Genomic DNA, 20,149 nt, shown 5'->3' on the forward strand with positions numbered 1-20,149 from the left:
TGTTTTCGCAAGCTTTACGTCCGCCACAATATTTGGACCTTTCTGCAACACCACAAACAAAAAACAAGCTACTTTTACGCTTCTTGCCACCAGTCACGAATTGAAGACAGTGGTTTTGGTGAGGCCTTGAGCTCAGCTTGGAGGCTGGGCTGATGATCGCAAACACGAGTGCACCGAATAATATCGTCGGACAAGGATTTTGAACACGCTGCGCGCTGTATTGTAATCATGATACACGAGTAAAGTGCCAAGTTCCTGTTGTGTTTGAGAAGAATACGAGAAGATCGACACACTCCCTGTCACATATACATACAATGCGACGACTGGGGAATGGGCATTAGAGTTACCCGCTTGCTCATAGATAGGCTGGGATGATCCCCGAGAGAAGGCGAGGCAGAATCACATATGTGGGATGATCATCTCATCTTTCTAAAATGGCTAGCTCGCGGCTGCGAATATCTTTCTTATCCACCGCTTTACCCGCCAATTGTGTTGACCTCTAGCTTGAAGAATCAGATTGGCATTCTGTTCCATAAAGGCTCTCCCAGTGGAAAAGAAAAATTTGACACCACTCTCCCAAGGAGCTGTTACATTCCTACGATGTCCCCGAGAACTTCTGAGATGCTGCGAATGAGAGCCTATGGAGACAGCAAAAACCAGCCTGCTCAATTCGCAAAAACGAAACATCTCTTCCTTCGACAAGACGTTGTCAAATGCCAAACAGAGCTAGGAAGAGGAGACTGCGTTGAAGCTGGGTCGTGTCCGTACTCTCGAAATTTCACTTTATCTCCTTGCAGTTATTATTTCTAACTGCGGGTACAGGTAGAGGTTTTTTTGAAACGGACAGAACTTTGTGTCCTCAAGGAGATGGTCCCAAAGAAGTCAGAAACCATGATTCTTGACTTGATCAACATCGTATTCTAACATCCTTCCCACTGAAGTGTTGTTTGCTCCATAGTTGCAGCGTCCCTGAAGGGGCTGGTTTTTGTCAAAGCACTATCGGCAGGAGATGTGAGAAGGACGGTAAATATTTCGCAGGCATAGGTCCGGTAAGAATTTCTGCGTTTCTCCCAATACAGCAACTATTCTCCCTCTGTCACTATCACATGGTCATCCGAAGTGACGTGCTAAGTTTGATATTCGTTACCGCTGAGAATAATATAGCCATGGCCATGTATAGGACCTAATGACGTTCAATGCTGTGTGAAAAATGAAAACATTAACAATAACTCCTCTGTATCCACCTCACATTCTACGACGTCATCTACTACATTTTCATTGCCTCTTGCGACACCCTCAATCCCAACTACTACAACCATCCCTCCCACCGCTACACCCACCACCAGTACCAGCCCTCAACCTCTCAGCCGCGGTTCAGCAGGCTTGTCGACAGGCGCAAAAGGCGGCATTGCTGGCGGCATTGCCGCAGGAGTGCTCATAATAGGTCTTATCGCAGTACTATTTTTTGTGTTGGGAAGACAACGGAATGCTAATATAAAGATACCCGCAGCTGAGGAAGGAAGGCTGTCCCCTCTAACTGCAGCGGGAAAGAGGCAAGAGGAAAATACGGTGACAGAAAAGGACGATGATACATGCGAGAAGCCAGAGCTGCTTGGTGGCAGTCCGTTATCTGAGTTACCGGCTAATTTTCTCACTGGTGAGCTGGACTCGTCAGTATTGGGAGGGAAGGCTAAAAGTGATGCAGGTGAGAGCACTTTAGCAGCAGCTCAGGAAAGATCGAGAGCTCCTGTGGAGCTTCCGGCTGATGCTTGAGGCGCATAGGGGGAACGATTGAGCCATTGATGACAGATGTAAGGTGGCAAAGGTTGATAGAAGATAATAAATGTCATTTAATATCATTTTCTTTTGCCTATATGATATTAATAATCATATCTATCTGTAATGAGCATGGCATTAATTAACTAGATGCTATCTGGTTGTGAATATAATATCTATCTGAAATATTTCGGAGTTTTTCAAGTCAAAAGATATTTAATATAATTTACAAATGAGTGAGCTATATAAGTAAATGAGTCGCTTTCTCATCTGTTAGTAGTTAATTTATATAATCAACTCTCTATCATCTATTCGCTCTCTTATAACTATACTTCCACATATTTATAAAAACTCTCATTTTTATGATCTTATCTTACAATTATAATTGGCTATAATTGGCCCGCTAGCCACCAAGTCGGATCTGCCAATAACATATTAGCTTCTATTGGTCCACTAGCTTCTAGACCTGGCTAGTTGTGAGCTATCAACAGCTTCAACTTAGCGATTTGAGCGCGTCTGAGCTCTCTCTTATCTAATTCACCTGCCTACTGCCTACGGCTAATTCGCAATGGCGCCGAAGCGCAAACTTTACGACGGTCTCGCGGAACTACCCTCTCAAGAGGACCTAGACACATGAATCGAGCACTTAACCCCATACACAGCCGCAGCTCCAGCTACCTAGTGGGATTGATATCGATAGCCCCTACGCGCTATTTTCTCTATTTTTCAGCGAGGATATCTTCGAATATATTAGCCAGTCAACTGATGAATATGCTAAGTGGAAACAAGAGTGAGAGGCAGATCAGAGCGAGAGTCCTGAGAACCAGGCTAGCAGTTGCCGTGCCTGGAACTGTACTACAGCAGCAGATGTTAAGGTCTTTATTGATATTCTGATATATGTGGGTGTCCACACTTCGCCACGTATAGACCTCTATTGGCTCCAGGATCCCTATCAAGGGCCAATTCATACACCTCGCCTCTATATGTCACAGAAGTGCTTTGAGCAAATTAAGCGCTTTCTGCATATCTCTAGGCCAACTAGCGCAGGTAACCACCAGCCAGGAGATAAGCGCTGGTGGTATAAGCTAGAATCTCCAGCTTCCACATTGGAGAGAGCAGCTGGGCAGTACTACCAGCCAGGGTCTAATATATCTATTGATGCGACGATGATTCACTGTACGAAGCATACAGTCAAAATGCCTAATAAGCCAATTAAGCAGGGCTCTAAGATAATTGCCCTAGCTGACCGTGGCTCCATTTGGACGTTTACATGGAGTAGCCGTCTCTGGGGTATTGTGGACCTTTTTCGCTGGCCTAATATGAGCCCTACTGGCTCAATGGTGCTTGAGTCGATCCGTAAGCTACCAGACCTTCTGCTTGGCCGAGCTAGCGGCCAATCTCTCTCTCTCTCTCGCATCGCCTGCATCAGCTACGTACATTTCTTCCAAAATCAGATCTACGTGGCAAAAATTTACCCTTATGCATTCTCCTCTCCCTTCAATAATGTCAATACATCATGCAAGAATGTTAGCAAATTCTTGATCAGGTTCTTTTCAATGGGAACACAAATGAAGGCTTTCAATAATATTTTGTTCAGAATTGACACAACTTAATATATGAATATATCTCTATTTCCTGGAGACAAATTAATCATGGCTCTGCTGAACTGACCCCGTTGCTAGTTCCACCGGACTGTCCTCATCTTCCATTCCCGATTCTGTCAACGTAAACTTCAAATCTGAGATACCATAAGCAGAAATAAAGCACATGCCCACTATCGCAGCAATGCACGAGAACACCAGTGCGATAATACCGCGCGTTGTAAACCCTGGTGGCAAAAACCCGGGAGGCGTGTTTTGCCCTGCCAGGTCAAGATAGTCTCTTGTGTTTGCGGCAGCGTTGCCCTCATACGCGACGCCGGCCGCTTTACAGACCTGGTAGTGGTCTTCAGGAATGGAGACGCGCTCTTGAATTTGTAGTGGAGCTTCGACGAGAGTCAATGCAAGGCCTTGGGCTAAATGCCAGTCGATGTGGCAGTGGAACATCCAGACGCCGGGGTTATTGGCGACAAAACGAATCACATAATATCCACCAGGCGGGAGCACGAATGTGTCGCGGCGCGCTGGGTATGCAGGGAACGAAGTCTGGTTAGAGGCGTTGTAGGTAGCAAAGGCTGTTCCATCAGAATAATCATAGAAATTAGGGCCGAAGGAAGGGACACGATCGAGAAGTTGAAATTGGTGACCGTGCATATGAAAAGGGTGAGTACCGGTATCGAGGTTACTCAGAACTATTTCGACAATGTCAAGATGGTTTAGAACAAGCGAATGTGTGTAGTCACCATACACCATAGCGTCCGTTGCTTGATCCCCTGCGGATAGAACCGTATATAACGTAGGCACTCTAGGAGCAGTGTAGCTAAGGTTGTTTAACAGCATATAGCTCTGGCCATTGCCTAGGTCCTGCGCAATGACTGATACTTCAATCCGTTTTGATGGATTTGTCAAAAGCTCCTGGCGATCATGCGGTACTAGTGTGATGTCATCAAGTGGATTTAGGTCTGACACAACGCTAACCGTCATTGCAACCTGATCATGCGGGGCATCAGCATTGTATTCAAGCCAATTTGTCTGGTTTAGCCTGAGATCGGACGGAATTGTATCGAGGAGCACTGAATCGGCCACCGTCACCATACCGTAGTTGCGCTCTGTGCTGTTTTTCATCGTGACGAGGACGGAATATCGCTGTGCGACAGCAATATAAAGGGTGTCCGCTTCCGCCTCATCGACGTAAACCCCATCAATTTCAACAATGCGTAATTTGTGGTCCTCGATGTAAAAGTACTGGGCCACGAAGGCGCCAATATTGATCAGACGTAGCAGGTATGTCTTCCCCGCCTCAACTGGGACACTAGAGTTCATAGTGTCGTTGAAGAGAAAGGCGTTCGGAATGGGCTCCGCCCCAGTTGGATTATATAGTGACATGAAAGATCCCTTTATGTTCTCTGCCATATAGTGGTACCAATCACTCATGGTTATGAAGATTTCGTCGTCGTAGTCGTTGTAGAAGTATGAAGATTTATCGTGGACAATCAATGCCTGCCGATATCCATCAGGATAGCAATAATCAGTATGGCAGTGGTACCAGTAGGTACCATTCTGGTTGACAGTGAAGTTATACGTGATAGCGGCTCCAGGTGGTACAGGGCACTGCGTCACCATCGAGGGGCCGTCCATCCCGTTTGTGGTGTTCTGGAACATCCCATGGAAGTGGATAGAAGTGTTCTTGTCACCAAGGCCGTTGTACATATTCACCACCAGTCGGTCGCCCTTATCAACCTCGATGACGGGTAGGGGCCATTGACCATTGATGCCAACCACCTTGCGGTCATAGAGTCCGTCGGGGTTTGCTGTGACCCAAGAAACATTGAAGTCATATGTCACCGTCTTCGCGAAGCAGGATCCCAGGCACTGGAGCACTGCGGGAATGAGAATCGATTTCCACATGGCGATGTGCGAGCAGTGATTGTCTGCAATGCGAGCTCGGGAGAGCGACGGTAATCGAAGAAGAGTCGCATTCAAACCATCCTTCTATCCCAGGTCAGGTGTCGGAGAAAAGCAATTAACTTAGCGTGCTTGATAAAAACTTTATTCCCTCCTATCATTATGAACAGAGAACCTAGTTGACAGACGTGAGAATCTTTCCCCCCCTTCCCCTTCCCCTACCCTCCCCCACACACCACCCACCAGCTGCGCGATTTTGTTCTTTTTTCAGTCCAGGAATGGATGGTTTTCACTAGTCACTTATTGTTCCACGGGGTTATTTATCTGTTGTTAATTATACATTTACTTGCTTGGAGAGGAGACTGGAGATAATTCAACTTCGGTGAAAGTTGAGAAGAAACTGGACAGTGGGGAGTTCTATAATAGAGTTTCGCTGTTTGATCAGATAAAATGCTTTCAACCCTTTTCCATCTGATAAATCAGAAATCGGGTGGGGGTTGAACTCGCATTGGTGCCTGTGGAACCAGGTCCTAGGAATTTGATTGGACAAGGGAATGACGGCTTGTGGAGAATGTCGGATGCAAAAAGCTTAGTTCGTTCGGGCGCAAATTATTTGGGCACTTCATCGTTCCGTGACCCGTTCTAGCGAGCGTAAGACCAATGACCGGCACAGGCCTGATCAAGAAGTCGACGGTCCATGGTCACAGGATAAGCGAGAATTAGACTTGTCCAGACGCTGTGCGGAATGGCCCTGTCGAGCAAACTTACGACTGGCCGCCCTTCATTTTATCTGATCGTATTTCAAACGTGGTCTGAGCGCGCCACCTACCGATTCTCGCACCCATTTCCGAGTTTGCCCTTTCGTCTGCCCACGTCTGCCCCAGTTGGTCCGGGTCAAGCATTAAAAATGGGACGAACGTGGATTTGACTTTGTTACCGGTGGACTGTCGAGTCCCTTTTAGAAGCACACCGCGCTGGTTTTTATTCCACGACTCCGTTTTTCTCCAATAAGCTCATTCTTGCTGTCCCTCATCAACAACATGGTTAATGTCTTTGCTGTCCAGATATTCTTTATCGTCTTCCGAGAATGTCTCGAGGCTGTTATTATCGTCTCCGTGCTTTTGTCCTTTCTCAAACAATGCTTGGGCCAGCCTCATCAAGATCCAACCATTTACAAACGGCTGCGAAAACAAGTTTGGCTGGGCTCTATCGTGGGTGTGATCTTCTGCCTGATAATTGGAGGAGTTTTCATCGGTATCTTCTATGCATTAGGGGATGATATTTGGTCATCCTCCGAGGACCTGTGGGAAGGCATATTCTATCTTATTGCAACGATCATTATCACGATCATGGGATTGGCTCTACTACGTATCAACAAGTCCAAGCAAAAATGGCGCGTGAAGATTGCCAAAGCACTGATGGAACGAAATAAGGGCTCGTCCCGCTGGGCGCGTGGCGACTGGGGCCGCCGTTATGCGATGTTCATTCTACCGTTCGTTACAACAATGCGTGAGGGCGTGGAGGCGGTTGTCTTTGTTGGGGGCGTCTCATTGGGATATCCGGCTACTGCGTTTCCCCTGCCCGTGATAACGGGAATTATAACTGGCTTATTGACTGGTTGGCTGATATACCGAGGCGGCAACGTCATGTCAATTCAGATCTTTTTGATTGCCTCGACCTGCGTGCTGTACCTAATCGCAGCCGGCATGTTCTCCAAGGCAATTTGGAGTTTACAATATCACGTCTTCGCTGTCAAGGTTGGAAGCGATGTCGCTGAAGTTGGGTCAGGGCCGGGCTCCTACAACGTCAAAGAGGCTGTGTGGCATGTCAACTGCTGTAACCCAAAGACTGATAATGGGTGGGATGTTTTTTATGCCATTCTAGGCTGGCAGAACACGGGCACCTACGGGTCCGTCATTTCATACTGCGCCTACTGGATTCTCATTATCGCCTGTATTTCATGGATGATGTATGAGGAACGAACTGGGAGCGTTCCTCTTGCTCATAGATTTTGGAGCGTGGTGGCCCTTATTCCCCTGCTGAGGAGCTATTCAAAAAAGAAGCTGGAGACAATGGATGCGAAACAGCAAGATATTGTTCGGATGGTCAATTCTGCCATGTTCCTTGAGTCTACGGCGGCAGAAACAAGCAAGGCGACCCAACAAGAGTGACGAACTGAAAGGAATATCGACTCGATGCTAGGACAATGGATGCGGAAGGGGATTAACCTTATGGCCTTCGTTGGAATCATTCCCTTTATTCAAGTTGCCAACAGGTATTTCTCTTCGCTTCTAGTTCTTGTGCCTTCTTTCTTCCCCAGATTCGTGACCTTGGTTTAATGATACGAGTTGATTCATGATCATCTTGCTGATCATAAGAAGTAAATTAATTGAGTCTGGGTGCTGCTGCGCGTACCAATCTCCTGTCTCCTTTACTATTATGCCGTCTTACACAAGTTTAAAATACATGCATTCTTGGATTTCAAGTGCCATTATTATGTACCCTGAGAGTGTGGGGCAGGGGATTGTATTGTAGGCCTGAATTTAGCGCTTTCGAAAATTCTGTCAGTTCTTGGCATAGAAAATCGATGCATGGACACACCATTTCAACAGATTTAAACAGACACAATTTATATATAAATCTGATGATATCTAATTGCAATATACTTTGTATCTTCTTATTTCACTGAATAAAGCTATATTGATTTTCTAATCTAATAATCGTGCCGCGCGCACCCACACCTGATGTGTGTGCGCCACACTGTAACGATAAAAACACTGTCACAATAAAAATATGAATAATTAGACTGGCCGTGTGACCATGTATGGGACTGGGACCAAATTTTTCCTTAGTCCCATTATTAGATATCTTAGTCCTGGTTCTATATAGTGTTTAGTAAATTAGTCACTTTACACTGTTTATATTAAAAATCTAGTCTCAGATTATATTTTATTAATAAATTAGTGATTCTGATTTCATTTGATCTCATTTTATAAAATGAAATCAAATGAAATTATGATTTATTCTATATAGATTGACAGCAGTGATAGATTAGCAGTGGTAGATAGATTGACAGTGGTAGATAGATTAACAGCAGTAAATAGATTGACAGTGATAGATTAACAGTGATAGATTAGCAGTGATAGATTAGCAGTGATAGATTAGCAGTAATAGATTAGCAGTAGTAGATAGATTGACAGTAATAGATAGATTGACAGTAGTAGATAGATTGACAGTGATAGATTAACAGTAATAAATTAGCAGTGATAAATTAGCAGCAATAGATTAGCAGTGGTAGATAGATTAACAATGATAGATAGATTAACAGCAGTAGATAGATTGACAGTAATAGATTAGCAGTGATAGATTAGCAGTGATAGATTAGCAGCAATAGATTAGCAGTGATAGATAGATTGACAATAATAGATAAATTAACAGCAGTAGATAGATTGACAGTAATAGATTAGCAGTAATAGATTAGCAGTGGTAGATAGATTGACAGTAATAGATAGATTAACAGCAATAGATAGATTAGCAGCAGTATAGATTAGCAGTGATAGATAGATTGATAGTGATAGATAAAGAATCTAATAATAAATCATCAGAGTATTGAGCACTAAATAAGATAAAGATAATATCTTTATCAATTACATCATCAGATTGATGTATTATATAATTATCAGAATAAAATTAAATTTAAGTCAAAATTATAATCAGTTTCAGATCATATTCTTATTTTTAATAGTCAGTTATTTTATATAGAATATCAAGATTTATTAATCTTATTTTATTTATATTTTAATAATTCTAGTTATTTTACACTTTCATTCTGATTCTGATCTCACTAAAATAATACCAAGAAATAAATTGAGATTAAATTAAATTAAATCAAATATAAAATTCATAGTTTTATCAGTCAGTCTAAATATAATAAAATCACTATGTCTGATATATCTGAAGATGTGTGAGATATGTATAAAACATAACTAATTATATATAGTTTTAATAAAGAGTTGATATGATTTATAATTAAAATTATATCAAAGATTATTCTGATCTGAAAAATTGTAACAGATATATTATCTAAACAGAAGTTATCAATATTGCAGATTAAATCATTTATATTATCTATATAGTTTATACAATTCATTTCAACAGCATTATTAATAAACTTGACACTATTCTGATAACAGTTTATAAATTAATTAAAAAAAGAAAGAGAAAGAAGATTAGAAGAAGAGATTATATAAAAGAATTTTTATAGATAAAAGAATTAGAGTAAAAGAAATATTGAAGATTACACTTTAAAAAAATATGAGACAGAAGAATCATTAGAGTATTAAAATATATACAATTATAAAATAAAATTGTAAGAAAATATGAGAGAATTTTATAAATATATATAAGTATATAAGCATACAGCAGAGAGTTGATTGTATAAATTAACTATCAATAAATACTAATCTATTATATTATCTCTTTCTACTGAAATGAGTGAGAATTTGTAGACATTGAATACAGTAATGTTCTTTATAATAGATATAAATTCTCAGATTGAACAATTATATTCTATTTATTTGATAAAATATTTATAACAGCAACAATTGATTCTGTCACTGATAGACTGGCTATATGACCATGCATGAAACTGAGACCAAATTTTTCCTCAGTTTCATTATTAGATATCTTAGTCCTGGTCTCATATAGTGTTTAGCAAATTAGTCACTTTACACTGTTTATATTATAAATCTAGTCCCAGATCATGTTTTACTAATAAATTAGTGATCCTGGTCCCATTTGATCCCATTTTACAAAATGGGACCAAATGGGACCATGATTTACCCTATATAAGTTGGCAGCGATAGATAGGTTGGCAGCGGTAGGTAGGTTGGCAGCAGTAGGTAGGTTGGCAGCGATAGATTAGCAGCGATAGATTAGCAGCAATAGATTAGCAGCAATAGATTAGCAGTGATAGATAGGTTGGCAGCGGTAGGTAGGTTGGCAGCGGTAGGTAGGTTGGCAGTGGTAGGTAGGTTGGCGGCGATAGATTAGCAGCGATAGATTAGCAGCGATAGATTAGCAGTGATAGATTAGCAGCGATAGATTAGCAGCAATAGATTAGCAGCGATAGATTAGCAGCAATAGATTAGCAGCGATAGATTAGCAGTGATAGATAGGTTGGCAGCGGTAGGTAGGTTGGCAGCAGCACTAAGCAAGATAGAGGTAATATCTCCACCAATCATATCATCAGATTGATGTATTATATAATCATCAGAATGGGACCAAACTTGAGTCAAAATCATGATCAGTCCCAGATCATGTTCTGATTTTGATAGTCAGTCACTTTACATGGAATATCAAGATTTTTTTAGTTCCATTTCACTCATGTTTTGATAATTCTAGTCACTTTACACTTTTATTCTGATTCTGATCTCACTAAAATTATGCCAAGAAATGAACTGAGATTAAATCAAATCAAATCAAATATGTAATTCATGATCTCAGTGGTCAGTCTAGTCACTGAGAATTGTTTCAATTTCTCATTTAAATTCATTGTCTTCTTCTATAATAACAGATGATTATCAGTCAGAAGTTTTTTACAAGAAGAATAGATTCTCAGCTGTAAATTGAAATAGACTTATATAAAAAACATTGTGAATATCAGATAGAATATTCAGTTGATAGTTATAAATATCTAATACTTCTACTATTATATATTTAATATAATAATAATTCAGTGTATATAAGAAGTGATTCATTTTTATATTTCTGAAATCTAGTCAAATCTTATCTTTTATATTATATCAGATTACAGAACTTCTTTTGATATTTATTTAATTTTTATAATTCTATTAAATACTAGTTATTAAAGCTTCAGCTCATTTACAGACTTTTTTAAATTTATTAATTATATTCTCTACTATTTATACAGAACTGCAGATATATATAATCTCTCAGAGAATTTTAGAAAAGTTCAGAATTTCTAAATTATAACTATATAGAAGAAAAAATAGACTTATATCTATTGTAGCAGAATTTTAGTTATTTATAACAATCTCAGTATACAGTAGCAGATTATTTCAATTATTTTATATATAGTTATAGAACTTTCAGAGGATATTTTTAACTATTTATATTATTTTTTCAGTGATTTTATTAATCTCTGAGTAATATACTGTTAATAACTTTCACTCAATTCTCAGTAGCTGATATATACAGATTCAAAGTATATTTATAAACTGACTGTTTCTATCTAATACAATAAATGAAGATAGACTGTATATATAATAGAATAGACTTCTAATAAAGATATCTGTAATAATTTTAATATTCATTTTATTACAGAGCTGCAGTATTATACTCTTACTAAGATAATTAATAATAACTAGAATATTTATAGAATCACTATTTTCAAATAAGAAAACTGTGAAGTTGATAGCTATATTATATCAAATTCATTCAGAGACAGATAGAGATTTTAGTATTTTTTTTAATATTTATATTATACTATTACTAAGCTGCAGCAATTATAATTGTATATAAATCAGTATATATTTTTCAATATATCTAATCAGTAAAATTTTCAGATAATAATACTGTATATAATTTTATATTCTGAATACTCAGTTATCAGTAAATTGTAAATATTTTATATAATTTATATTTATAAGAATTCTGAATTAAAGATTCATCATCTATTTCAAAAATATAAACAGTTGTTATTATTGATTAAATATACTGAAATATTTATTTTTGAATATATATCTGTAAGAAATTAAAATACTTTACTTTGTACAGCTTCTGCAGTCTATTATCAGAATTTATTTATCTCTACTATTTATTTTTATTATTCTTCAAGTAAAAATTTCTGAGCTCAGAATAGATTAATATATATATAAAAATTATCTGATTATATAAAATTTTCTATAATTACAGAGTTGATTAACTGATATTTTTGATACTTTCATCTATTATCTAAATTATCAGAGGATATATTTTATTCTCTGTGAAATAGAATATTCACAAAAGTATTTTCTATCTCTAATTAGTAATAGATTATAAATAAGAAACAGCTGAGAAACAGTGATTAGTATATATATCTTTCTATAAACTTATAAGTGATTATAAAGTATTCTAAGTTCTTATAATCAGTGACAATTTTGAACTTCTTAATATTTATAAACTCAGATTTTTATTCTTTAAGATATTATATAATTATCAGAAGCTTCTTATTGTAAATTTTATAGTTATATTCAGTAAATGATATTTTTTTTGAGATGAAGATATAGAGTTGTAGAATATTTTTATTATTATATTATATCAGTATTTCATTTACTATATAATCTGAAGTATCTATCTCAAGAATTATATACTTATCTGAGTTAAATAACTGCAGTATTGAAGTGATTATAAATATATACTTCAATTTTTTGAAAGCAGCATTCACTTCAGTGATTTATTGAAATACAGTATTCTTTTATATCAAATTCATTAATAATTATACAATATTCAAGAAGTCTCTGATGAATCTTTGATAGAAGTTGATGAATTTTAGAAAACTTTTAATCTCTTTTATTAAAATAGATATTTCTTAATTAAAAATTACTTTCATTTTTTTAGAATTCATTTGTATATCTTTCTCAGCTTCAATGATGAATTCTAGATAGATTATAGATTTAATTTTAAAATTATATTTATTAATATTCATTTATAGTTCTGTTTCTTGTAAATAGTTAAATATTTATCATATATACTTGCAGTATTCAGTAAGCAATTCATTGATAAAGATTAGAATATTATTTATATACACTGATATAATCTCATTAAATAGATCTTATAGAGCTCAGTTAATATATTTCTGAAATATATTGAGAGTATTTACTAACTCAAAGAGAATTACTGTTTATTTATATAGTCTGTAATATATATAAAAAACAGTTAGTTATTTATCATTTTTATTAATTCTTATCTTATAGAAGGCTGCAGAGATATCAAACTTTATAAACTATTTTATTTTTTCTATTTATTTAAGTATTTCATTGATGAGCAGAAGAGAATATCAGTCTTTTTATATAATTTTATTGAGTTTTCAGTAGTTAATATAGAATTATAAATTTTTATCTAATTTTTTTATAAATAGTACAGATGCTGCAGCAGATGAATTGCTAATATAAATAAAATTTTTATTCAGTAATTTATTGAGTATTTTTTATAGAATAAGAAGCTTATTATATAATATACTATAGAGAGAATCTCAGAGTGATTGCAGATTTTTATCATCTTTCTTAATAAATTCAATTATATAATTTATATTATATTTTCAGTGAGAGAGAAGTTTTTCAGTTATTTTTTTATCAAATATATCTGCAAAGTCTCTGTATATTTCAGAGAGTTCTTTATAAAGTTTTTTAAAGTTCTTGAGCTCTAATTTTTTTAATATCTTTTTGATATCTGTTATACTAGCAGTGAATATCTGAATATTTTTTTTCTTATATATTTGATGAGTTAATAATTTGAATATTTTCACTGATATCTAAATAAAATCAGCAGTTTTATTAATATTCTTTTTATAGATATAATTATCTTCTGAGAAAATAAAACAGTAGTTGTATATATTTAACAAAGTTTCAAATTCTGTAAACTATAATAGACTGAGTATTAAGTTGTATTTAAGATTCTGTATTTTATATATAAAAACACTCTTCTTCTTATATTCTTCTATATTAATATTGAATTTTATTATATTGTAGAAGATAGATTCTCTAAAGTTATTGAATTTATTTAATTTATACAGTTCAGAGAAAGAAATACACTGAAGTTTATATTTTTCTATTAACTAAATATTTATAAAAGTATAGTGAAGAAAATCACTGTCTATCATTGCATATATATTGATTAAGCTATTTACAATGACAGAGATTATAATTATATCTACTTACATTTTCTACTCAAATCTTCAGTTAGCTTTTTACTTCTTAAACTCTTATTTATATTTTAGAATAAAAGCTTTTCTTTTCTCTATTCTTATTTATTTATAAATATAGTTATATTCATTTATAGTATAGAAGTAGAAGCTACTATATTAATATACTGATTTATAAAATACTCTGATTTATTACAGTAAATACAGATATCTTAAATAATTTAATCAATAACTTTTTATTTAGAGAAATTAGATATCTTTGATTATTCTGTGCTTATATAAGAGATTCAATTTATGATATCTATAGAAGCAGCTGATATAGTTGATATATTAATAAATATATAATTCTGTCTATAATTATTATATCTTTCTTAAACAGTATTGAAGTATATGAGATTGTTATCAAGTTGATATAAATGAATGCAGTAGTTATAATAATATATAAATATAAAATATAAAATACAGAGCTTAAGCAGTTCAAAACTAATATACTGATTTAAAAAATTAATTTTAACAGTATCATCTCAGTTCTGATCTTCTGTTTTATATATTTTATTATTAAAGTTAAGTAGATAATTCATCAGTGATATATTTCTCTGACAGTTTCTATTCAATTATTATATTATATATATTTAAAGTATAGAATTTAAAAATAGAATATCTAGTTGATAGAAGACTTTTTTAGAGATGTATATCTTATAATAAAACTTAGCTAGAGTATCTTTTTCTAGCTGATTATAAATATAGTGAGCTTGTGAAAGCAGAGAGTCTATTACAGATCTATTTTCTTCAAGTTTAATTTTTATCTTTTATTTTCAGACTAAATAGATTGAGAGTTCTTTTATGAATTTGTTAAGAAGAGAGAGATATTCTCTTCTTTTATATATAAGAGATATTGATATTTGTGTGATTTTTAATATATTTATATTTAGATTATTCAGTTGTTGTTGAAGCTCTATTATCTGTAGAGATTACTACTGAAGAAAGTTATAAAATTCAGTATTATTTTCTATAAAATTTCAGTTTTCATTTACAGAAGAGTATTTATAAAGATATTTATAATTTATTTTATTTTTATATAAAACTATAATTCTTGATTCTGATAACTTGAAGATTAGAAAATTCAATTTTTATTTTTTAAAGAAAATATTTTATAGATATTCTAATCTCTTTACAGATATATAGTTATAAACTTCTAAATACTCAGATTTTTTTATAATATTATTACAGTAATACAGTTTTATAGAACTTGAGTAATTTATTCTTAAATTTAACTTGAGTATCTAGATATAATTGTAAATATAGAGCACTCAGATCAACACAGATAAATCAATTTATAATATAATAGATATATTATTTAAATAAAAGTTATTGATATTATGAATTAAATCATTCATATTATCTACACAGTTTATATAATTCATTTCAACAGTACTATCAATGAATTTGACACTATTCTGATAACAGTTTACAAATCAATTAAGAAAAGAAAGAAAAAGAAGATTAGAAAAAGAGATTATATAAGAGAGTTTTTATAAATAAGAGAATTAGAGTAGAAGAAATATTAGAAATCATACTCTGAAGAAGCACAGAGCAGAAGAATCATTAGAGTATTAAGATATGTATAATTGTGAAACAGAATTGTGAGAAGGTGTGGGAGAACTTCATGAGTGTATGAGCATGTGAGTGTGCAGCAGGGGGTTGGTTGCATAAGTTAACTACCAACAGGTGCTAACCCATCACAAAAATTAATCATGTTCAACTTTTTATTAACCACATTCAACTGTATGCCCCCCATTTGACACATTTGTCACTATAGGCTGCCGTAGTGATGTGTAGCACTAACTACCCAATACCGTGTAATGACAGCCCCTCTTCGACATGTGACACACCTCTACAAAGATTGTTTACTCAACCTCCTCAGCTTCTTCTCTACTTCACGTCCTCCACTCGTAAGTCAACTATCGCTCCTCCACTGTCATCCTGTAATCCCACCAATTCTCATCAGGTGCACCTAAATTAAATTCGATATACCCCTCAATACGCTTTTTCAACCTACCCCGCTCACCTATCTCCCACCAAAAACTTAACCATCATGGTCAAAGCAGGTTGGTGATGCTCCCAACAACTATCGCCCTATCTGGGGAATATGCGTTTCTAACCAATTTACTAGTTGTTCTCGGTGCTTCTGGTGGCATTGGCCAGGTATATACTTCCTATATCGACTGCAAGACACCCAGAACAGTCAAGACATAATAACCTCTTGGTCCCCGCTCAATCCAGCAGATGACGAACACACTGACCTTTATCTCAAAATATCTCTAGCCGCTTTCCCTCCTCCTCAAAGCCAGTCTTCTCGTTGATGAACTCGCGCTTTACGATGTCGTCAATACACCAGGTGTTGCTTCTGACCTCTCCCATATCTCCACCATTGCTGTATGTATGCATCATTTCACCACTATAGCTATAGAAATGGAATGCTAAAATGGTTGTACAGACTGTCAAAGGATATCTACCCAAAGACGATGGCCTTAAGGACGCTCTCACTGGCGCTGATGTTGTTGTCATTCCGGCTGGCATTCCTCGTATGCTTCCCCCATACATACCATATCCAACTATTCTCGAGCTGAATTAACTACTTTTCACCCTAATAGGCAAACCCGGCATGACCCGCGATGACCTGTTCAAAGTCAATGCTGGCATCGTTCAGACCCTCGCCAAGGGTATCGCAGAGCACAGTCCTAAGGCTTTTGTCCTCATCATCTCCAACCCCGTCAACTCCACCGTCCCTATCGCCGCTGAGGTTCTCAAAGCCGCTGGCGTATTCGACCCAAAACGCCTCTTTGGTGTCACTACCCTCGATGTCGTCCGTGCCGAGACCTTCACTCAAGAGTTTACTGGCCAGAAGGACCCGTCAAAAACTACCATTCCCGTCATTGGCGGCCACTCCGGCGAGACCATCGTGCCCCTTTTCAGCCAGGCTAAGCCTGCTGTCCAAATTCCTACTGATAGATACGATGCTCTTGTAAACCGTAAGTGGGAATTTTGTCGCCTGTAAGTAATCAATGCATTTTACTAGTCGCTGATTAAGGAAACAGGCGTCCAATTTGGTGGTGATGAAGTGGTCAAGGCCAAGGATGGAACTGGTTCGGCCACCTTATCTATGGCTTACGCTGGATTCCGGTAAGTTCCTCACCCCTTCAATCTTAAGTATGAAATGTACTGTCCATTGACTTGTAATGAACCCAGCTTTTCTGAGAGCGTCATCAGAGCTTCCAAGGGTGAGTCCGGCATCGTTGAACCAACTTACGTCTACCTTCCCGGCATCCAGGGAGGCGACGTCATCAAGAACCAAGTCGGCTTGGACTACTTTTCCATCCCCGTAGAACTCGGCGTAAGTAACTTTAATTGCTCCGATGAATCGGTTTTGTAATGGTGCGGACGGGCTGATGACATTGCGATTTGTGAAAACAGAAATCCGGCGCTGAAAGGGCCCTGGACATCCTAGGCAGCATCACGGAACAGGAGAAGAAACTCCTCGAAGTCTGCACCAAGGGCCTCAAGGGCAACATCGAGAAAGGCATCGACTTTGTCAAGAACCCACCCACAAAGTAAACTCCAACCCGCCCATTTGCTTATCCTCTTCCTGTTGCCCATCATTATCACCAGCATCATCATAGCCAAAAGTAATGCAAACAAGAAAAACGGTGTCTGTTCTCAAATAGAATCGTCCATTAGCGTTTGTTCTTTCTCCGAAAGTGAATCGTACTCTTTATTTTGTTTCCCTATACCCTGGACAACGTCCGTACCGAAGGAGAAAAGAAGTAAAACCACAAACAACTGCCGTAAGGGACACATTTACTAATTGGTATTTTTATTTACCTACCTCCTTTCCCTACGGATAGGCTTTAGGGTCATCATATACACATGTCAATACACAGGAGGAGGGTCCGCAAACATACAACATAGGTCGCGATCAGACGACGGCATATGGAACAAAGAGGAAAAACAAATCCATTCAGCGTTCCTCCTCTTTTCTATACGTGAGAGCCTTGTTAGCAAGCATGTTGGGGCTGGGTTGATGGTTTCTTAAGATCTGAAAATGGAGAATGATGAATCTTTGATACAAAATGAAAATGAATAGAACGACATGTGCTTGAAAAATGCCATTCTGCCTCCACCTTCTCCTCCTCCTCTACCACCTCCCTCCCTCCCATCCTCCCCCAACATTGTCCAAGCAAGGAGGAAAAGAAGCAAGGAAGGAGGGGGGAAAAGGGCAAGAGGAAAAAAAGGTCAGAGAAGATAGAGAAAGTCCGCAAGTACCCATGGAAAAATTAACTATCATTAAGTCCCTTGTTTCGCAAATATGTATATATAAGCCCTGTTAATTCCGAAGCGATATATTCAAATGAACAATAACCATGCAGATAGCGCGGGACATGGGTATTTATTTATTTCAAGTTAGGGGATATCTCAAATATTCATGATTTGGGCTGCTGTAATTGCTGCTGTGGCTGTAGCGAAGGTTGCGCCATCTGCACCGTCTTGATCTGGAAAGTCGCGCTGGGGAGGTCCGACGACTCAGCTTGAACAGTAGCGTTTATGCCCATGCTTGCCAGGCCGCCGCGGATTATGCCACAGGGGAACCAGAGGTACTAAAACCCGTTAGGACGGGCTCACCTCTATCTTGAATTCTGCTGTGTTGGTAGGTGGGGTGGGGGAAGAGGTTCGGAGGGTTGACTGATAGTGGTGTATTTACTTTCTTTCCCTTGTACTAGAAAACTTACTGATTGGGCTTTTGCGATGGCTTCGTTCCGATTTGACATACTCATTCGTATCAAAGGCCGGAATGTATTATCGGTTAGGACGTATACACCCTAAAAGTGAAAAATGTTTGCGAGGGACTCTAGTGAGTAATGTGTTTCATTTGATCCAATTACCGAAAAGCAGACAAGGGCACATGGAATATAGAGCATCGCTGGAAATGGGATGTATTGGGGAGTTGAATCCCTCCCTGAGGTTTGCTTCCGTACCCTATGGTTCGTTTTGAGATTATCAATCTGTTTCCGGAATAAAATCGTCCAGAAATCTTTGCAAAGGAATTTTATCACGTCAAGATTATCTGTAAATCGGGGTCTGTCTCGTGAAAATCTAATGGCGCTCCACATACATACGAAAATCAGTTAGCTAGGTGTTGGTCCAATATAGAGAATAAGATAATATGTTTCAATGGCAGGAGGCTAAGTCCTGTGTGTGCAAGTATGAAATGGATGTAACGTGAAAGCTTCGCCAGTCTGGGATATAAGATAGCAATTGGAGTAGAAGATATGTAGCTGACACACTGTATATACTTCCATCTCACTCATCACCAATGCTCAATCTCAACTCAGAAGATTGGGAGGGAGTACACCATTTCTCAGAAAGATATGGATACAGACATAGATATGTGATATCGTCTCACCTCTCAGCCAACCCTTGCCCAACACGAAACCCTAACGCCTCTAATCTATAAAAGGTAGCTTCGCGATGCTCTTCTTCGTCTAAGTTTCCTTCCATGCCAGATAGCTCTTCCGCTAGTCTCTCAGCCATTGGCACTAGTTCTATGAGAAGGAGGTCCAGGCATGAGACACTGACGAAGCGGGCGTACGAGTCCGACACGTTGAAAGAAGGGAGGGAGGTGTCGACGGACATCTAACTGAGGCGCGGATGATGGAAATGAAGGGGAGGATTGTATGCAGAGCCGAATTCAGTGGTTGCAACAGGAGACAAAGGGTTGGTGGTAGGTGGGGTTATAAATTTCGAAGAGTATTATCGGCGACGCAGGTCTGGGATTTTGCAGCAGTAGCTTTCTTTAGGGCCAGTGGGGGGTTCGCAAAATAATTGAAGTGTGGAGGAGTGAGTGCTCTTTAGGACAGTACCAGGGAAGCTCGATTGCCTGAGTTAATTA

At 37.3% G+C, this 20,149-nt stretch overlaps 6 protein-coding genes across 6 annotated transcripts; 4 read left to right on the forward strand and 2 right to left on the reverse strand.

Moving 5' to 3' along the window:
• Nucleotides 1-405: 405 nt before the first annotated feature.
• On the forward strand, nt 406-1,773 carry HCBG_08884 (uncharacterized protein; the record flags this gene model as incomplete). The annotated part of the gene is made up of 3 exons (XM_045435933.1): nt 406-760; nt 823-881; nt 1,165-1,773. 3 exons carry the CDS (start codon nt 406-408, stop codon nt 1,771-1,773), a joined length of 1,023 nt encoding a protein of 340 aa, XP_045283462.1.
• A 571-nt stretch (nt 1,774-2,344) lies between these two features.
• On the forward strand, nt 2,345-3,280 carry HCBG_08885 (uncharacterized protein; the record flags this gene model as incomplete). The annotated part of the gene is made up of 3 exons (XM_045435934.1): nt 2,345-2,372; nt 2,638-3,132; nt 3,231-3,280. The coding sequence occupies 3 exons, from the start codon at nt 2,345-2,347 to the stop codon at nt 3,278-3,280; spliced, it is 573 nt and encodes a 190-aa protein (XP_045283463.1).
• A 142-nt stretch (nt 3,281-3,422) lies between these two features.
• HCBG_08886 (ferro-O2-oxidoreductase) lies at nt 3,423-5,282 on the reverse strand (the record flags this gene model as incomplete). The annotated part of the gene is made up of 1 exon (XM_045435935.1): nt 3,423-5,282. One exon carries the CDS (start codon nt 5,280-5,282, stop codon nt 3,423-3,425), a length of 1,860 nt encoding a protein of 619 aa, XP_045283464.1.
• Nucleotides 5,283-6,306: 1,024 nt separating this feature from the next.
• On the forward strand, nt 6,307-7,692 carry HCBG_08887 (plasma membrane iron permease; the record flags this gene model as incomplete). Its single annotated transcript, XM_045435936.1, has 1 exon — nt 6,307-7,692. The coding sequence occupies one exon, from the start codon at nt 6,320-6,322 to the stop codon at nt 7,448-7,450; it is 1,131 nt and encodes a 376-aa protein (XP_045283465.1).
• An 8,454-nt stretch (nt 7,693-16,146) lies between these two features.
• Nucleotides 16,147-18,371, forward strand: HCBG_08888 (malate dehydrogenase; the record flags this gene model as incomplete). The annotated part of the gene is made up of 9 exons (XM_045435937.1): nt 16,147-16,310; nt 16,376-16,407; nt 16,528-16,638; nt 16,700-16,787; nt 16,857-17,234; nt 17,301-17,385; nt 17,452-17,596; nt 17,677-17,813; nt 18,108-18,371. The coding sequence occupies 9 exons, from the start codon at nt 16,298-16,300 to the stop codon at nt 18,112-18,114; spliced, it is 996 nt and encodes a 331-aa protein (XP_045283466.1).
• Nucleotides 18,056-20,068, reverse strand: HCBG_08889 (BET3 family protein; the record flags this gene model as incomplete). The annotated part of the gene is made up of 4 exons (XM_045435938.1): nt 18,056-18,857; nt 18,990-19,079; nt 19,236-19,353; nt 19,664-20,068. The coding sequence occupies 4 exons, from the start codon at nt 19,789-19,791 to the stop codon at nt 18,684-18,686; spliced, it is 510 nt and encodes a 169-aa protein (XP_045283467.1).
• Nucleotides 20,069-20,149: the final 81 nt, after the last annotated feature.

Source organism: Histoplasma capsulatum (assembly GCF_000150115.1).
Source record: "Histoplasma capsulatum G186AR genomic scaffold supercont2.18, whole genome shotgun sequence".
In the NCBI taxonomy this organism is placed as follows: domain Eukaryota; kingdom Fungi; phylum Ascomycota; class Eurotiomycetes; order Onygenales; family Ajellomycetaceae; genus Histoplasma; species Histoplasma capsulatum.